Source organism: Aulonocara sp. 'chitande type north' Nkhata Bay, linkage group LG7 (assembly GCF_057382095.1).
Source record: "Aulonocara sp. 'chitande type north' Nkhata Bay isolate Kocher_YH1m ecotype deep benthic linkage group LG7, A_spYH_male_GT1.1, whole genome shotgun sequence".
In the NCBI taxonomy this organism is placed as follows: domain Eukaryota; kingdom Metazoa; phylum Chordata; class Actinopteri; order Cichliformes; family Cichlidae; genus Aulonocara; species Aulonocara sp. 'chitande type north' Nkhata Bay.
In genome coordinates, this window is record NC_141350.1 from 34,483,692 (window position 1) to 34,501,377 (window position 17,686).

General features: G+C 41.0%; 1 protein-coding gene across 1 annotated transcript in view; it reads left to right on the plus strand.

Annotated features, from left to right (window-relative positions):
• Window positions 1-224: 224 nt before the first annotated feature.
• Window positions 225-17,686, plus strand: part of LOC147325589 (MAM domain-containing protein 2-like) — a 29,984-nt gene continuing 12,522 nt past the window's right edge. The window contains exons 1-5 of the mRNA XM_086300160.1: window positions 225-440; window positions 573-683; window positions 6,649-6,938; window positions 16,658-16,742; window positions 16,936-17,073. Of these exons, the coding sequence (XP_086156286.1) occupies window positions 329-440; window positions 573-683; window positions 6,649-6,938; window positions 16,658-16,742; window positions 16,936-17,073 (736 nt within the window). The 5' untranslated portion in view covers window positions 225-328. The remainder of the gene's footprint in view (window positions 441-572; window positions 684-6,648; window positions 6,939-16,657; window positions 16,743-16,935; window positions 17,074-17,686) is intronic.

Consider the following 17,686-nt stretch of genomic DNA (forward strand, 5'->3'; position numbering starts at 1 on the left):
CCCTAACTCTGCTTTTACTCTGAGGCCAACAGATCAGAAGAGGAGAGCTGCACAGTCGTTGCTGTTTTAAGTCAGTTTCTGATAGTGTGTGAGGTGCCCCCCCTTCCAGCCTCTTCATTTTCTCCTTCCCCCAGCTCCCTCTCTCGCCTAACATCAGCCCATCAGTCACCTTCTTTCTCCTCCTCCTCCTCTCTGTTTTTCCTCCCCACTCTCCCCACAGACAGTGTGCTGCCGGTCTGTGAGCTGGAGAGACACTCGGACGACACACAAGAGAGAAGTCTTCAAAAACAAACTTTGCAGAGCCATCTTGCCTTTTCCCCGACCGTGGATGAAAGAGGACTGCTCTTTGTTCTTTTCCTACATCCTCCAAGAGTTTTCTTTGTATATTTTCAAACAGAAAGCAGCAATGCTTAGATTCTACATTCTCCTAACTTTTGCTGGTGAGTACATCTTAACGGTTTTGGCCAGCGCTGGTGGATGAGGGCATGCTTCTATTAATGCCAGTTGCAATGATTCATACTTACCATTCCCTCTCTTTTTTAACGTCTTCCTCCTCTTTGTTTCTCTCTCAGTCAACATCCAAGCCAACAGCCAGCTGTTGCCAGGCTCTTGCAACTTTGAGTCCAACACCTGCGGATACACGTCAGATGCAGACTTTATGAGCTGGACCCTGCAAAAAGATGGTACTTAAAACTACGGCACCCTGCACTTTCAGGGTTTAAAACGAATTTAACGTAGGAGCTTATAATGAGTGTAGAGTTAAAGATGTTTTAATGACAGTTTTGGTGCTGGTTTTGGCTGTGCCACTAAAGCAGTACGGTGAAAAGAAACCCATCTGGTCTGCATTGATTGCAGCATCTCTGAACATCTGGAGTCAGTGAAATAACACATTAGTTATTAGTTATTCTCGTCGGGTTGGTACCGCTGCAGCTGATATGAATGAATGCTGCACACGCCCTTATCTTAGTATCTGTGTGATATCACCGTCTGTTCATGCAAAATGATCAAAGCCAACAGATGGATGAATGAAGGTTAACGTTTGTGCACGCTTTGGTCGCCGTGGCAGAAACTACACAACTTCTTAACCATTGCTAAACAAGCATGTGTAAAATTGTACACTCTTGTGTGGTCCATGAACAAAATAGTGAGAAGTCTTGAGCTGTATTTATCCTGGTGAACCAATGACAAGGTTTCGTCACGTAAATAGTGACATGAGGTGGAGCCTGCTTTAAGCCTTTGAGGTCTAAGTGATCACCGGTAATCACATTAATCCAAATATGATCAGAAATTACTCGTTCTGATAGATTAAATCCTGTTCACATTTTTCCAGAAAAGCCAATTTGGCTTTTCTCTAAAAAAAGGATTGGGGGCAGAATTATCATCAGTAGTTTCTATGAAACTGATCCAGTCCAATAATCTTTTATTTAGTATATATAAATGTGGATCACTGGTGATAACCTTAACCTTGTATTTTGGAGAAAGGAAACAAATTTGGGAGCGTAATTTAAAAAATCCTCCAAACTCAATATTTTGATTGCCTTGACTTACGGTTAGGGGGCGCCACTGATCATGACTGAAGTGGGATGTATGCTTGTAACTGGAGAATGAAAGTACATGTCACATGATTGTGACTGGCCTGTTCATACCACCGTTTCCTCTTATGTATTTTTGGCTACATCTTCTGCCGCCATTTTTCAAATTGACTGGAAGAAAACACCCGCCGCCAGCACAAGTATAAATGCTGGCAATGGTATCGACCACTTGCATAGGCTCTACTTAGAGTCGACGCAGAAGCATAAATTATGCAGAATTCATGGTAATGTGTTTGTGTCAGAGGGTTAAGAGGATACGCCAGTAGTTTGCCTAAGTGTTTGGCTTTGCAGAGTGAAGGATTATGGGTATACAGTCTATGCAGAGGTGTTTGTGTGCAGTCCTCCAAAACCACCAGCGCATAGCTGAATAGGGAACTGTGTGGTGGTAAAATGCTGATTGGTTGAAAAGTTGGCCTGAACAGGAAAGGAAAGGACCGCAGAGAAGCACAGACAGTGGACACCTTTCATTGTTTTCAAACACTCAGTGTCATTTCAGCTCTTTGCATCCTGTAATTGTGACAATTTTCGTCACGGCCAGCTGAAGGAACGGCAACAGCCAAAGTGAGACTAGCCAAAAAAATCCACATATTTTTCACACTGCTCCTGATGACAGTGAACACCACGAGCAGTAATCCAAAGAACAGAGAAGGTGAGGGGAAAAACTGGACAGATCTATATAGACAGAAACAAGAATGCCACATGGACTATACACTCAGGACTAATTTGAGGATAAGACACAACTGCATGTGATGAAGACAATCAGAGAGGAAGCAAAACTCAAACAGCCATAGAAAAATAGAAAAACAGTCATACTACAACAGGAAATGAACAAAAGCTGTTTAGTCTGTCATTCTTGTTTCACTAATTCAGGGGGAACACCAGAAAACCTAACACAACACACAAATAACAAACTCAAATTAGGAACTGAAGGTAAATAAAAATCAAGAATGTAGAACTAATACTGGAACAGTAAACCATCTAGAAAGGCATTGAAAAGTCCAAGAAAACGTATCTGGAGCCATAAATACAATCAACAAACTACATTATGAGTATATTACTGTATTGAAAGGACATGACAACAGAGATCAAAAACTCAATCTACAAACAGTAAGAATCAAAACTTCAAACAGAAGAACCTGAACAGAAACCCAAACCCAAATATATTGACTGAGGATTCCCAATCCAAAAACAACCTCAAACCCAAGGACCGTGGCATTAACTCCGATTCAAGCATTTACTAACAAGCTGTGTTCACTGATATTGGGTTTTCTTGAGCCTGTGCCGTGACTTACACTGTATAACACCTGTTTTTAATTCAGAATGGAGGGCCTGACAATCAAAACCACTTTTTGGTCCTATGTGTAGATGGTAAGAAGTTAATAAATTAAGTGTTTGAGTTGAAGGCAACTAGACTTCTTATTTAAGTTCTTTAAGATGTTTAACTTGTCATTCAGAAGGTTTCTTCAGTTCTAACAGCTGATGTGGAGTCCCAGATATTTAACTGCTAGTGCGGCTTTCACCTTGGAGGTGGTCCTGAAAGTCCTTGATACCGACCTGTCCAATGAGCGGTTAGACTCACATGAGCTAACATATGAATACCTGGGACTCCTCATCAGTTTTTAGAACTGAAGAAGCCTTTTGAATGAGAAGGCAACCATGACCTGGATGACTGAGAACCCATCTATTCAAGGGTATGGTTAAGGTTAGAGGTAGGTTAACATCCTGCAAAAAAAATAAAAGAAGCTTCATTTTAGAGGCAAAATTTTCTAGTTTCTGAAAATGAGTCTATTTAGCTCGTGGTTAAATCAGTCCCTAACACTAGCCCTTACTCACCTATGATCTGGTGGGTGATGAGAGGTTAGATGATATCAGTCATAAAAACAAACAAACAAAAAAACTCTTTATCTCTAATCTTGAGCCATGTAACTGGTGAGGCAGAATTTCTATCATGGCTCTATCCTGCTGCTCCAAATCCTGCTGAAGAAAACCTCTAATTACCACTTTTTCCCCACTACGATGTTTGCTCACAGCCCACTTTGTCCAAAAATTGCTCTGCTTCTGTCTGGGATACTCTGTGTTTTCCTGTTTCCATCTTTGTTGCTAATGCCGCTGGCGTGCCAGAGAAGTCGGTGTATTTGGTGCATTAATAGTGTGCTTAGTTCCTGCTCATTTCTTTTCCTTTCCTCCACTGCTCTTTATCCCTTTCATTGCTCTGCGCAGCCAGAACAGGAGCAGTGAAGTCATGTCAAATGTATGTATAAAGCAGTTTTTATGTACCCTTTTTACTCTGCTTGAAACCAAATCAGGCATTGGGATGATCTAATCAAGACATTGCATCAGTTTGAGGTTTTAACATCTGTTGATTCAGTTTTTAAATATAAACAACTGCAGTTTACTGGGGGAAGAAAAGAAACATTGAATTTTCCAAACTGAAATCATCTCAGTCCTCTGTGTGTGAGTGTGTTCAGGAGCCCCGGGGCAGCAGGGCATTCCACAGGGACAAATAATAAATGACAGACCACTAAGAAGAGCTCGGAGGACCCTGGAGCAGAAAAGAGTTGCTGAGGTGGATTTTATGATGCTCTGACTCAAAGTGTCCTGACTTTGGCCATGAATCCTGATGCAAAATGTCACATCCCGTAAATCTGGGTTTTCTATAACTTTTTTCAGATAGAAATGTGCAGTAACACTACATCTGATTTTTAACAGGTTCTAGTCCTTAAACAGAAAGTGTAAAGAAAATGATTGATTTTTGCATATTATCTGGAGCTGGCTCAGACACATTTTATAATTACAAGCATTTAAACACAAACTGATGCTGGGATTTAGAGCTTATTTCTGTCAGAACGTCCAAACCTGCACATCGATCAGTGAGCCTGTTAGCTGCCTCTGTGTTCATATTTAACTCAGTTAATTAGTGTGGCTGCACTGTGTGGATCAGCTAATATGATTTCAGGTCCGGCAACAACAACACCCAACTCTGTTAATTTGCTAGTGCCTTTCAGTTTGTACTCTCACAAGCTAGCAAATTAGTAGATATATAATATATAGTTAGCAAATTACTAGCTTGTTAGTAAGCCACAAACGGTATAAAAGTTACAGTATGTACCTTGATTTCTACCAGAAACTAAAATGTGTGACCTTGGGCCAAATTTACTAATGCATGTGCAGTCCTGTGAAAACACTAAGTGCACCCCATGATTTTTCTGGCTATAAAACCACCTTTTATTAGAAATAACCTAAAGTAATTGTTTTCTGTATGAATTCATCAGTTTCTCACTTTGCGGAGGAATTTCGACCCATCTTTCTGAACAATGTTGTATCAGTTCATTGAGGTTTCCAAGAATTTGATTTTGCACACAGACTTTCACTGGGATACTGAAACACCGTGACCTTCAGCCTTTCTGTTGTAGATTTGTTTGATCAGATGTTTTTTCTCATTGTACTGTCAACATTTAGCATGCTAAATGAGGTTTGTAGAATCTGAAATATAGCTCTTGGGTTTTCTCTGAGCCTTGCACAGTTTGACCTTAGTGAATTTGCTGAGATCTACTGATGATCGCTTAATTAAGTGCATTTGATTAGCAGCACCTGCCTGTGTGCCCCCTTAATTCCTATGGAAGCAGGAAGGACTGCATAGAGTCCTGTGAAAACCAAAAACTGGACTGTAAGGGTCTCTCTTGTATTACAGTGAAACATGGGTTTTCAGTACTTTAGGTTTTTAGTCACATTTCTGTACAGACTTAGGTCCACAGTGCAACCTTTTCTACATGTGTTTTCTTAACAGTGCACACCCCTTTAGTAACTTTTCTCTAGTAAGTATTGAACTGAAATTACTGCCAAAACGCAGAAATTAATTGTTGGGTCTGTGTTTCCACAAGCCCCACTGGTTTAGAGACTTATTCATCATGAAGAAAACAAGACAGTCAGCGATTGATTGATTTACTTGCAAGGGAGGCCTCGTTGGTGTCTACCATGAAATGACCCCAAATCCGGCCTCCTCTGGCTTTTATTGAGAACGTTTACAAACACCTCCCCTCGTAACCCTCCTTGGTTACAAAGACAAGGCACTGTATGCATATGTGTGTGTGTGTGTGTGTGTGTGTGTGTGTGTGTGTGTGTGTGTGTGTGTGTGTGTGTGTGTGTGTGTGTGTGTGTGTGCACGTGTGTGACCTCCTGCTGACCAAAGGGTCGTAAACGCAGGAAGCAACATCACAAGAAACAGATCTTCCAGATAGGATGTATCTGCAATAAAAGACTAAAGCTGCTTTTCTGATGATCCATCTGCATTTTATTATCTATTATCATGTTGTTGTGCATCTTTTTATGCCTGGCCCTTCTCATGAAGGGTCTATATTTCCAATTAGTTTTACAGCTGACAGATACATATAGCTGGTACTGAGTGTGCTGTTAAAAATCTGCCTCCAGAGCATTTTTATGGAGAAATGAACAATAAGAAATGTACCTCCAAAGGGCTGAAAGTTTTTAAAGTCTTATTCCAAACATTAAAACGTTTGCTTTAAAGCAAGACGTCACCAAGCTTTTCCTTACTGACATATGTGATATTAGAGTGGTGGCTGCTGATATCAAAGGCAGCCAAAGGTTAGCTTATGTAATATTAGCCACTCTGGGCCAAAAGATCAGCTTCTGACTGCCCTAAACACCCAGTTTCAGACATTTTTTCTTATGGTTTTTCTTATGCAAGTTTTCAAAAGTTGCTTTTGTCAGAGAACCAATCAGAAAGAAGCTAGCTTAAAGCAGCAGGAGCTAAAACAGTCTGTTTCAGACAGGATAAACTGAAGGCCCACTAACAGTCAAACAGTGATAATTTACACTGTGAACCATGCAAAATTTACTCAAAATTTATAAAAAAAAATATGGAGCTGGAAATGAGGAGACTACATTACTTAACTTAAGAACCTTATTTGTGGCACAAATATTAAAGATTTGTACAGCAGCAGGGGGGGAAGATCAGGCAGCAGCTGCCATAAAAATGCTCTTGATCATGCTTTGTTTATAATGAATGAAATGCTGTATTTGTAATCCATTTGTTCAGGCCGTTTTGTCACAGTGGAAGCAGCCGTGAATGAGGATCAGGAGGACTACATAGGCAGTGGTGCTGACCCACAGCGAGAGATCATAGGGGTGCTGCTGAGTCCCCGTTTGGAGCATGGTGAGTGGAGCTGCCTGAGGCTTGTCTATCAGATCACAGAGCCAGGAAGCCTGGAGGTCCTGCAGCGCACCGAGGGGAACAGCTTTGACAGGCCGCTGTGGAGCAGCCGGTTGCCCTCCGACAGCTGGGTGGTCTCAAGCATCGACCTGCAGAACAATACAGAGCCTTATAGGGTAAAACACTTTTCAAATAGTATCTAATCTTTGTTTAAGAAAGAGATCAGATTAAAATGTACCAAAATATGGCTGAAGTTCCACCAGAAGCTCAGGGCTGTTATATCTCTTTTCAAAATATAAAAGGTACAACAGCTAAGCTATTCTTAGGTACTGAAAGGGGAATGGTTGGGTAGATTACAGCCGGAAGAAAAGGTATAAAATGGAAAATGTTCATCCTGGGACTCCGCTGATAAACACCCAGCTGTCTAATTGTGCAAGAAAAAAAAACTTGCAATAATATAAGAATAAATGTGTGATCTTACAAGAAATCCCACTGCACTTCAGTTCAACTTTCTCACAGGTTACCAACTAATGAGAGAAAATGAGTGCAAAGAAAGGTAAAACTAAAACATACTAAATATTTACTCACACTTTCCTGTTTTTATTTTTTAAAGACTGAAGATGCAGTCAGACAGCCGATTTTCTAACCTGCACATGTGCAGAAAACCTCTCAATCTCTCATTGAAACGACACATGCAGGTTAAAGTGACACATGCAGACCTAAATTGAAGCGAGTATGAAACATGCTTGTAATTATCCAAACACTCTGGGAAAAGTACAGCACATGTTTACACTATATGCAGAGGCAGAGCTGAGTCTGACAGGGTCTGTGACCTACATCAGGCTATTCCAGACCTGTGCTATGTGCAGGCCCCTCAGTGCATAAACACATTTCAGTCCAGACCTGGGTGAAGAAAATTCATGTGCCAGAGGTTTAGATTTCACACCAACTGCTGAAGCATTGTGCTATTTACTCCCACTCAATGAAATAAATCCACCCAGCATTAACTTTTGTTATTGGAAAAAAAAGCTAGCTTGACTTAGGGATGGAGGTAGTGTTAGTTTGCTAAAGATGGGACATACTTGGCTAAGTTTAAGTGCTGTTGTATTGTTTTTAGAGGCACTGGATGAGAGAATGAAGGGTTATTAGTTAATGATGGCAAGCTGCATCTGTGGACAGTACGGGGGTTGTGCAGGGAAACAGATACCTGCGAATAACCGAATAACAAAAGCAAACCTGCTTGTTGTAAGAGATAAACTGGCTATTGAAATAAAAGCATATGATTGTACCCATCTACATCTAAAATATGCTTATTTTTTCTGTGAATTTGGGCGTTTTAACATGGGAATCTGTGGAGGCTGCCTCACTTTTAGATCAGACTCAAGTGGCCGCTCAAGGAACTGCAGTTTTTGATGCTTCACCTTAAATTTAAAATGTTCAACTTCAAAGCTGCAGCCAAAATATTCCAATTATTTTTTAGATTGAGATGCACTGGTAGGACTGTATTTCCCACCTTTAAATATGAAGACTTTCTGCCAGTGACTTCTAATAACTAATTTTGAAGGAGTAACCCTATTTCTGGCATTTCTTGCCACCTTGCGGTGCCAGAAATATTCATGCTTCCATAAATTAAAGCAAAAAATAAATAAGACAAAAAAAACAAAACTTATAGTATAAATAGACACCATCCAGCTGAGGCACTCTTCATCGTAATAGGCTACACTAATTTGAATACACATTGTGTCAAGAACAGCTAAATTTCTTTTTTAAATGTTGATGGGTTTGTATCTTGAACCCATCCGCTGGAACGTTAAGACAATATAATTACACTGCAAGCAAGACGCAAGTAGGCAAACTTCTTCATGGTACTCGTGCACGGGAGAGAACCGGACAAACGCCGTTCCTTCGCTTGGCCCCAGTTGCTCTCGTCCGTTCTCCCGTACACTGCCCTTTTGAGGTTACATGAATATGCATAAGTTCACTAACATGTGACGTCTACATACACACAAAGAGTACCGTGTGTGTGTGTGTGTGTGTGTGTGTGTGTGTGTGTGTGTGTGTGTGTGTGTGTGAGGTCAAGATGTGACCCTGTGAAGACTCCCCAAGGCTAGTGCCAGGATGTCTAACTCCATCTAACAAAAGGCTCTTATACTTAAACAGATATGCGTGTGCTTGCTATACCATAAATCAACAAGAAAAGATAAACTCTCCTAGGGAGTGTGATCTATGCCAGGACACTCTGGGGAATGTATGCACTCCCTTCTACAGCTACACAAAGTTAATACAGACCTCTTTAGGATGAAGCATTCTTTCAATCCACCAATGATTATATACTTCTAAGCATATATGAGTAAATATTTCTAAGCATAAATGACAATCAACAATACAAACTCTAACATTCCCCCCTTTTCGACATTTATGCTAGAAAAGTCCCCAGTTATGAATACCTCATGTCTGACAGCTTTAAGGCAAACATTGTTATATTCAGCATATGTCCAATCACCCTAAATTACTGTAAAAGTACACAGTTTAACAAATGTATTAGCAGTTATCCCATTCCTCATTAATCTCATCCAATGGCAACCTGCATCCTACAAGCAAACAAAGAAATTGTTAATTTAATAGTGAAAATAAGAAAGTAACATTTTCAAAAACATCTCAGCTTGGTGATGCTTCCTCCAGGTGTGCAAATCACATGTCTCTCTGCAGAGTGGTTTGAGTTCTGCAGGGCGTCATGAATGTCTCTTCCAGTTGTTTCCATCATTGTCCATAGGACCAGAGTCCAAATGTATGTAGAATAAACATTCAAACATACCAGTTAGTTTTGTTGTTTGTCAACATGGGTCTCAGCTATTTCCAAAGCTGCAGACCTCATAGGAAACTGCTGTTATCACCACCATAGCTTCTGGTTCCTGTGCTTTTCACAGAATCATGATGTCATCCTTAGACTCCCTCTGCGTTGTCGATGAAGCTTGGCACGCTCCCCTCATCCTTCAGGTGCCCGTCTGTTGTCCACAATCTCCTCTGTTGGCCTCTGGAAACCCCCCGTGGCACAGCTCTCATTCCAACGCAGTTTCATGGTCCTTGCTGTGGCTCCAAAGTCTGATCTCATGATGGGCCCCAACCAGCTCGACCTTTGACCTCAACCACTGCCTGGGCTGTCAGCTATGCCTGGAATGGTTCTTGCTTCTCACTGGCCTCTTAAGATTTCTCAGGAGATTACTGCTGCACCTGTATTTCCTTGCTAGGAGGGAAAACTTCTATTTGGAGAGCATGTCAACAATCATCAAACAACATTCTTTAGTTCAGTGAACTTCACTTATAGGCCATCAAAGCCTCATCTGAACATGGATGCACCACTTGCATAGGTTTAATACTTGTAAATAAACGGTTAATCACACAAATCACTGCAACAATAATAGAAAACATTGTTTAATAAAAAACATTGTTAATCCTTGGACCCCTCCTCTTGACGCATGGACACACCCATGCGTCAACTCACCAAACCTGGATTCCTGTCTTAAAGAAAAAGATTAGCTAGATCATATCCCAGGCAACATCAGGGCATCTCCTCCCCAGGAGCAGCACCACCCTGGACCTATAATCCTGCAACAAAAATGCTAGTGTGTTTTGCATATTAAGTTTGCTTAACACCGGGCTCTCCCAGGAGCCTGCATACACACCATCATGGCCTGGAAAACAAGATCTGGAAGTGAAATCAAACTACATACCTGTAAACAATTGTATCATAAGAACAATAAGCATTCAACATCAGCAAGACAAGTGTCATGTGCAGGTTTTCTCAAATCAGTAAACTACAATTATTTTCATAAGTCGCCTCAGACATGGATCATCCCACGTACTCAGGCAACATTAATGTAATCGGTGACTGCTCTTAAGCAAAGTCACTCCACTCATATATTATTTATGGGCTCAAGAGTGGCCAGCAAATGAGCCCATATTAACTATTCCATAACACCGCATCTCTTATTTGTTTGTCTCATGTCACTTGTCCGCTTCTGCTGAATCTTGTACATGCAGTCTCAAAAAACAAACATTAGCAACACACATTGATTATCCTGGTGGGCAGGCGTCGGCCAACCACATTCCAGAGGTGCCATAAAAACACCATAAAATCAACCATCCATTGCTGTGGAAAATATGTTATTCATATCATCAAAGTAACCGTCACATTTTCCCAAAAACACAATGTAACAGCATCACTACTCATAACCGGTAAACACAGTTTTCCTCACACATAAACCCAGAAATCCTGTAGTAGGAAAAAACATCAACCAGTTGTCCTGGTATAAATCGCATCATCAATTCACATGAAGAACTGGCATGCTGTAAGAAAAGAAAATGCAAATATTAGCGCTTGCGCAGGCGTATGCATACTTTGTCACAGCTCCCTCTGTGAGCAACACAAGCCTATGAATAACACGCCTGATAAATGCACAGACACAGAAAATGGCATTTAAAAGGTTAAATCATCATGCAACCTCGAGTGTTGCTGTCATCTTTCTGCTCCTGTAAAAGGAAACACATGGGTTCATCTGCACCTTTGTCAGGTGGGGGTTAACTTCACACAATCATGTTCAGTCAGTCAGTTATTTTAAAATTCTTACTCATTCAGTCAGTGGTTCCTTCTTTTGCTAATTGTGGAAATTATCATCGCATTCGTTTCCACGCTCAGCAAAACGACGTTATTTCAAAAAGAAAAATAATTTAGACTGGATTTCCTCGTTGAATCCTTTTTGGGGGGGGACTCTCATTTCCTAATTGTCCCAAATAAGTGGCTTTCTCCTGAACCCATTTTAAATGTGGAGAAACTCACTTGCAACAATTTTCTTGACGATGTGTAACGCTTTTAATTCCCGACTTGCAGATCTGCTCAAAGAAAAGAAATTCACAAGCAAAATCAGTGCTTGTTCAAAAATGAAAAATAAAAAATAACAGAGATTATCAAACCAAACTCTCAGTGCACTGTGAAAGTATCAAACTAAAAAGGCCTTGTTAAGTCATGACACAAACTCCTCATCATCTTCACAACAGGAGAAGAATCATCAGCTAGATTCACTCCAAACCAACCATCAACTGCACAACACACAACATAACCCTAATGTCATATTAGCTATGAGTTTAATCACCCGGTCTGTGCTCTTCACTCATTTAAGCCACAGATCTATTTTATTCAATTTTTCCTTTTTCCCTTCATCATAAAACATGTGACATGCTGTCATGCACTTCACAAAAGACGTTTGTTCTGATGTATTCAGAGTTGTGTATCTAAATACAGGATTCACTCGCACATCAAAACAGGAAACTCAGTGTTTTAGAGTCTCCACTCAACACACAACAAACTCCAACACATCCCATTCACTCGTACTAGAATTCAGTCACCTTTCATTAATCTAAGAACGATCAACTAATTTGAATCAGCTATTAACCCACTAGGATGACAGGACAACAGAAATGCATGTTCAAAATGTTATCACTAAAAGAGAATTTCCCTCATACAGTAAATTTAGTAGTAAACTTGTGCTGCATCAATCAAGCAGGAAGCTTCTATTTACTATATTAACAACTAAATTTATTGTCTGATCACTGGTTGGTCAAACCAGGATCTTTTTTCCCCACAAAAGTTAAACTGTTGTCCTGCAACCTAGAGAGTCAATTTTTTATTGGATAAATTCAGTATTTGATAACAAGTGTCTGCTAAATTGACACTATTTTAACACTGATGAAAGATAACAAGCATGTCTGTGGAGCTGCATCTCCAACAGAGCATGTTCTGTGCTATGAGTTCCACTGGTCTTTGCATCACACGAGGTGACTTGGACAAGATGATAAACAGACTCACGCTTAAAATGTCTAATCTTCATGAGTTATTTTGTGTTTGTATTAGTAGGGTTAAGGCATGTTCTGTGTGATTTTGTATATGTTTGTATATGTTTCAGACTCCTTCACAATTTTCCAACTTAAGCAGTCAGCTTTCTTTTTCCCCAGGTTTGCTAACCCAAATTTTGATTTCCCACATTAAATAATTCCTATGTGTTCTCACCTAGTCTTCTCACTCTGTTGTCCTCTCACTCTTTTGTCCTCTCCCACTTCAACAGTCCCCAGCCGGCAGTTCTCCTTCAGCTTTGTCCTGTGTTCCACTGTCTCTTCTTGCCATTTTGCTCCACAGGTGGCAAATGTCAAACTCCAACAGTCTCCTCAGTTCTCCTCGAAAGTTTTCTTCACATGCATAGTGAAGTTGCAGCTTGTTGTAAACACAGTGCCATTCATCCGATCAGTCAGGATGATGGGTTTGCTCTTCTCTGATGCTGTTTGTCCACATTGCTGCTGCTTGCTGAGACTTTTTGCTCAGGACTTGATGCTGTCTCTTTATCTGCCATGTTATTGCTTTGGAGCTGCATTCTTCAGGGAGGAGTGAGCTTGCTTGTGAGTTTGTGAGGTTGAGAAACACATTGCGCTGTATATAAGTCAGCCAGAACTTGGCCTGCATGTTTCCAATGATGTTTAACTATAAATTTCTTCCGTCCGACCGCTGCATGTGGAAAATTGATACAGGTCTGCTTTTCACCTGAAAGTGACAAACTAAGACATGTTCATTATCATCATCACTGCTTAATCAACACACATCTCTCTCTCTCTGTCTGTGTTTGTGTAAACAATCCTTTCTTAAAGCAGAAAATGACATTGTAGTTGTTTTTGGCTGATCAACACAAAACCTTTTCCCTATGATTATTTTTCATCTACAATATAAATTCTCTTCTCAATCAGAGGCAATTACTTTTACACAGCGCACAGAAACACTGTGATGTCAGACACATTCACACTCACTTTTTCATCTGCATAAATAAATCACGTGGCTGGTGATATGTGCCATGGTGATCCATAAGCATGATCACACGTTTATTTAATTATTTTTAACCCAACAAAACAAATAAACAAAAACATGATGCTGATGCTACACACACGAGTCAAGGTGCAGAAAAACTGCTCATGGAAACGCTGCACACTCTCTGTTTCCCTCTCTTTGAGTAGTTCTCAGACAGCTCTTGATCTGATAATGTGTAGCTTGCTCATCAGCTCAAAAAACAAAAACAAAACTGCAACGCGACATCACACAGTAGTTGCAGCATATTAGTTGTTTTCACAGATGTGCTCTATATCTCAACAATGGCTCATAATAAGACGACAGTCTTCCACACAGGTCAAGTGTCTCTATGCACTTCATGAGTTTAAATATTTACCTATATCACTTCTCCTCACATGTCATTGTACTGAATTTAAGCAACCACAAGCTTAATGTAGGTTACTTTTAACAACTATCTACCTCAATGGTTTGGCACACAGGCTGTTGTCGAACAGGGCAAGCTAAAGAGTTAACATTTTGTGTCAGCAAGGGGTGGGGGGAAAGCCACCCACCAGAGCATAGCTCAAGTGCTGCTGATGTGGGCTGGCCTTTTCCACACACTCCTGGCTGCTTAGGAAACCCATGATAACAACAACAGCTGCTGACGTCACACACCACGCGGTCTGCTCCGCACACACTCACACACAACAACAACAACGACGACGAAAATGACAATAACACAAAATAGGCCTACTCCGGACTCACACCGGACCGCTCGGGACCCTGACCCAGCTGTGGGACGCTCACCCACTCGCGCGACAAAACCCAATGAAGGGACGCTCGGGACACACACCCAGGGCGATTTCAAAACCGGACACACACCGGACGTTTGGGACCCTTGGGCGATTTAACCAAAACTTCTTTTTCGGGACACTAACCCAGTTATCGCTCCACAAAGCAGCGAACTTCTCAACGCCTCACAAAATGGCGGAGACTGCACAACGACACGGTTATAGAGTCGGCCTCTTTAAACTTACTTGGCGTTGCTTAGCGTGTAATATCAGCCTGAATCCCGCCGATCGCCATTCATCGAGGAGAAGGACAGACAGCGAATCCACAGGAACTTCCTGGCTGACGTCAGTCTTTCAGCGTGCCTCACCCCCCCCCTCGGTGAATGCGATCCCAGGGAGCCGGCATCGAAGGACCAATTAATGATGGGTTTGTATCTTGAACCCATCCGCTGGAACGTTAAGACAATATAATTACACTGCAAGCAAGACGCAAGTAGGCAAACTTCTTCATGGTACTCGTGCACGGGAGAGAACCGGACAAACGCCGTTCCTTCGCTTGGCCCCAGTTGCTCTCGTCCGTTCTCCCGTACACTGCCCTTTTATTGAGGTTACATGAATATGCATAAGTTCACTAACATGTGACGTCTACATACACACAAAGAGTACCTTGCCTGTGTGTGTGTGTGTGTGTGTGTGTGTGTGTGGTCAAGATGTGACCCTGTGAAGACTCCCCAAGGCTAGCGCCAGGACGTCTAACTCCATCTAACAAAAGGCTCTTATACTTAAACAGATATGCGTGTGCTTGCTATACCATAAATCAACAAGAAAAGATAAACTCTCCTAGGGAGTGTGATCTATGCCAGGACACTCTGGGGAATGTATGCACTCCCTTCTACAGCTACACAAAGTTAATACAGACCTCTTTAGGATGAAGCATTCTTTCAATCCACCAATGATTATATACTTCTAAGCATATATGAGTAAATATTTCTAAGCATAAATGACAATCAACAATACAACCCTATCAAATGTTGTTTTTTGATATCTCTCTTTATCACTTCACAAGTCAGAAAAACGTCATCATAGTAATAAAATAGCAGACAGATCAATCCATGAATGAAATAAACAAACTCCTTTATAACCTCTTTAAGATTATAGGCAGGAATAAAACAGATTTTTCATGTAAACTGTAATAGAGTGTATATTTCTTTCTCAGAGGTTGAGAAAATAACCAGTAAAAATTAAAATACGTTTTAATTGAAAAGGTGAAAGATGCATTGTTTTACTAATCTATATTGCCACGGCAGTTCACTAGATGAGTACGTTTTTGTATTTCTGATTATTGCTGTTTTCCTTCCTTCACCCCCAACCACTCACGGAAGATGGCCGGCCCTCCCTGAGCCTGGGTCTGGTCTCGTTCTTCCTGTAAAACTGAGTTTTTTCCTTCACACTGTTGCCAAAGCGCTTGCTCATAGGGGTCATACTATACTGATCTGCTTGTCAAATGGACATATTCCATTTATGTCAGGATATGATGAGAGGACCCAAGTGTAGGTTACAGAGGGAAAGACAAAAGATTTCAGGAAACAAGGAATGTACTAGACAGAAAAATGAATGAATATCAGGGAACAAGTGGAAACTATCAAAAGCAGGTTCAAATAATGAGGGCAGGGCAGACGATCTCAAACGGGAGAAGACAAAGATAGGACACAAAAACAAGATACGCGAGAAAAGAAAATCTCAGAGTAAAACAGGAAATAACTAAGATTAAGTGATGAAGGCCATCAGTAAAGGTGATGACAGAGACAGGGCAGCACAGCAGGCAGAAGAAAATAGTAGTTCACCACAGGAACATGATGATTTACTTAAAGAGGATGCTTGACATTAACGCTTTTTGAGCATGCTCCAATAAACCCACAAAGTATTATCAAGCTGTTTTCACTTTGGAGGTTTTTAGCCACTTTTAGCTTGTAGTTTTGGCTTTATTGCACACTTGCTGCAAAACAGTCTCAGCGTTTTCCCCCAAAACCACCTTAACACCTTAAAAGGCATGACATATCTTATCCATCGACCTGTGTGTCATTCCCTCGTCTGCACGCCACTTTAAAGCAAATCAGAGTTAGGAAAACTAGACTAGCTATCAGCATAGTTCACGAATGAACTGTTTTTAACCTCATGTGATGCCTTTGTGATGTCAGACCTCACTTCGGGGGATTACTGACCATGTGTCGTTGATTAGGTCGTCATCGAAGGTAAACCTGGGTCGAGCAAAGGGAGCAGTGTGGCCATCTTTGAGATCCACATCAGCCCTGGATACTGCCTGGGTCGGTGACTTCACACTTATGTCACTCACACATCTTACTTTAAACTGAAAGAAAAACATGACCCACATATGTACGCCTTGATGAAGACCATCTGCACCCTGATCCTCACACATTACAAAGCTCCGACAGCATGAAAACGCTTTCACGTGCGCACCCATAACAGCGGGTCTGTTGTTCATTTGTCTGCCTCTAGAATGTGATTTTGAGGAGTCTCACCTGTGTGGATACAATAACCAGTGGAATGCCAATGTAAACTGGTATGTGGGAGGAGGCGGGGTCCAGGTTCTCCACAATGCTATGCCAAATGATCACACATACAACAACGGGTCAGGTGAGCAAGAGTGATTTGTACATATAATTACTGGGTGTACTATTAATGACTCGTGAAGGGTCAAACTGGTTTTAGTTCATAAGCTAACTACCACAAAGTTAACGAGGGCTACAATGGGTCAAAGTACAGGTACACTGGGATACTTTAAAAAGTGAAATTTCATCATTATATATCAGACAGTTTAACATATGGGATGTAGTTTCTAGGTTTTTAGGTAGTGCTTCAAATCTGCATTCTTTGTAATGACCTCTAGGGATGGTATGTACGAATTATTTAACAATTCTGATTCCATTATCGATATCACTTATGATTCGATTTCTCACTGGCTCTGCTTTGGGACTAACCACCATCACTAAGCAGGATATGAAAGACATTACATTCATGCAAATGTCGTCAGTATTTCCCTTCTCTATTGTGATATATGTTGGGTAGTAATTATTACACATATTACACAGAACACTGTTCTTAATAATAAGGTAGTACGTTGCTTAATCACTAATCGCTACAGCCCCATACACCAACACCTATCCCTGGGCTAATGAGAATACACATATGATCTTTCCCTTAGTATTTAGGAATGAACACAAAACCAGCAACACGAAGCAAGGATCAA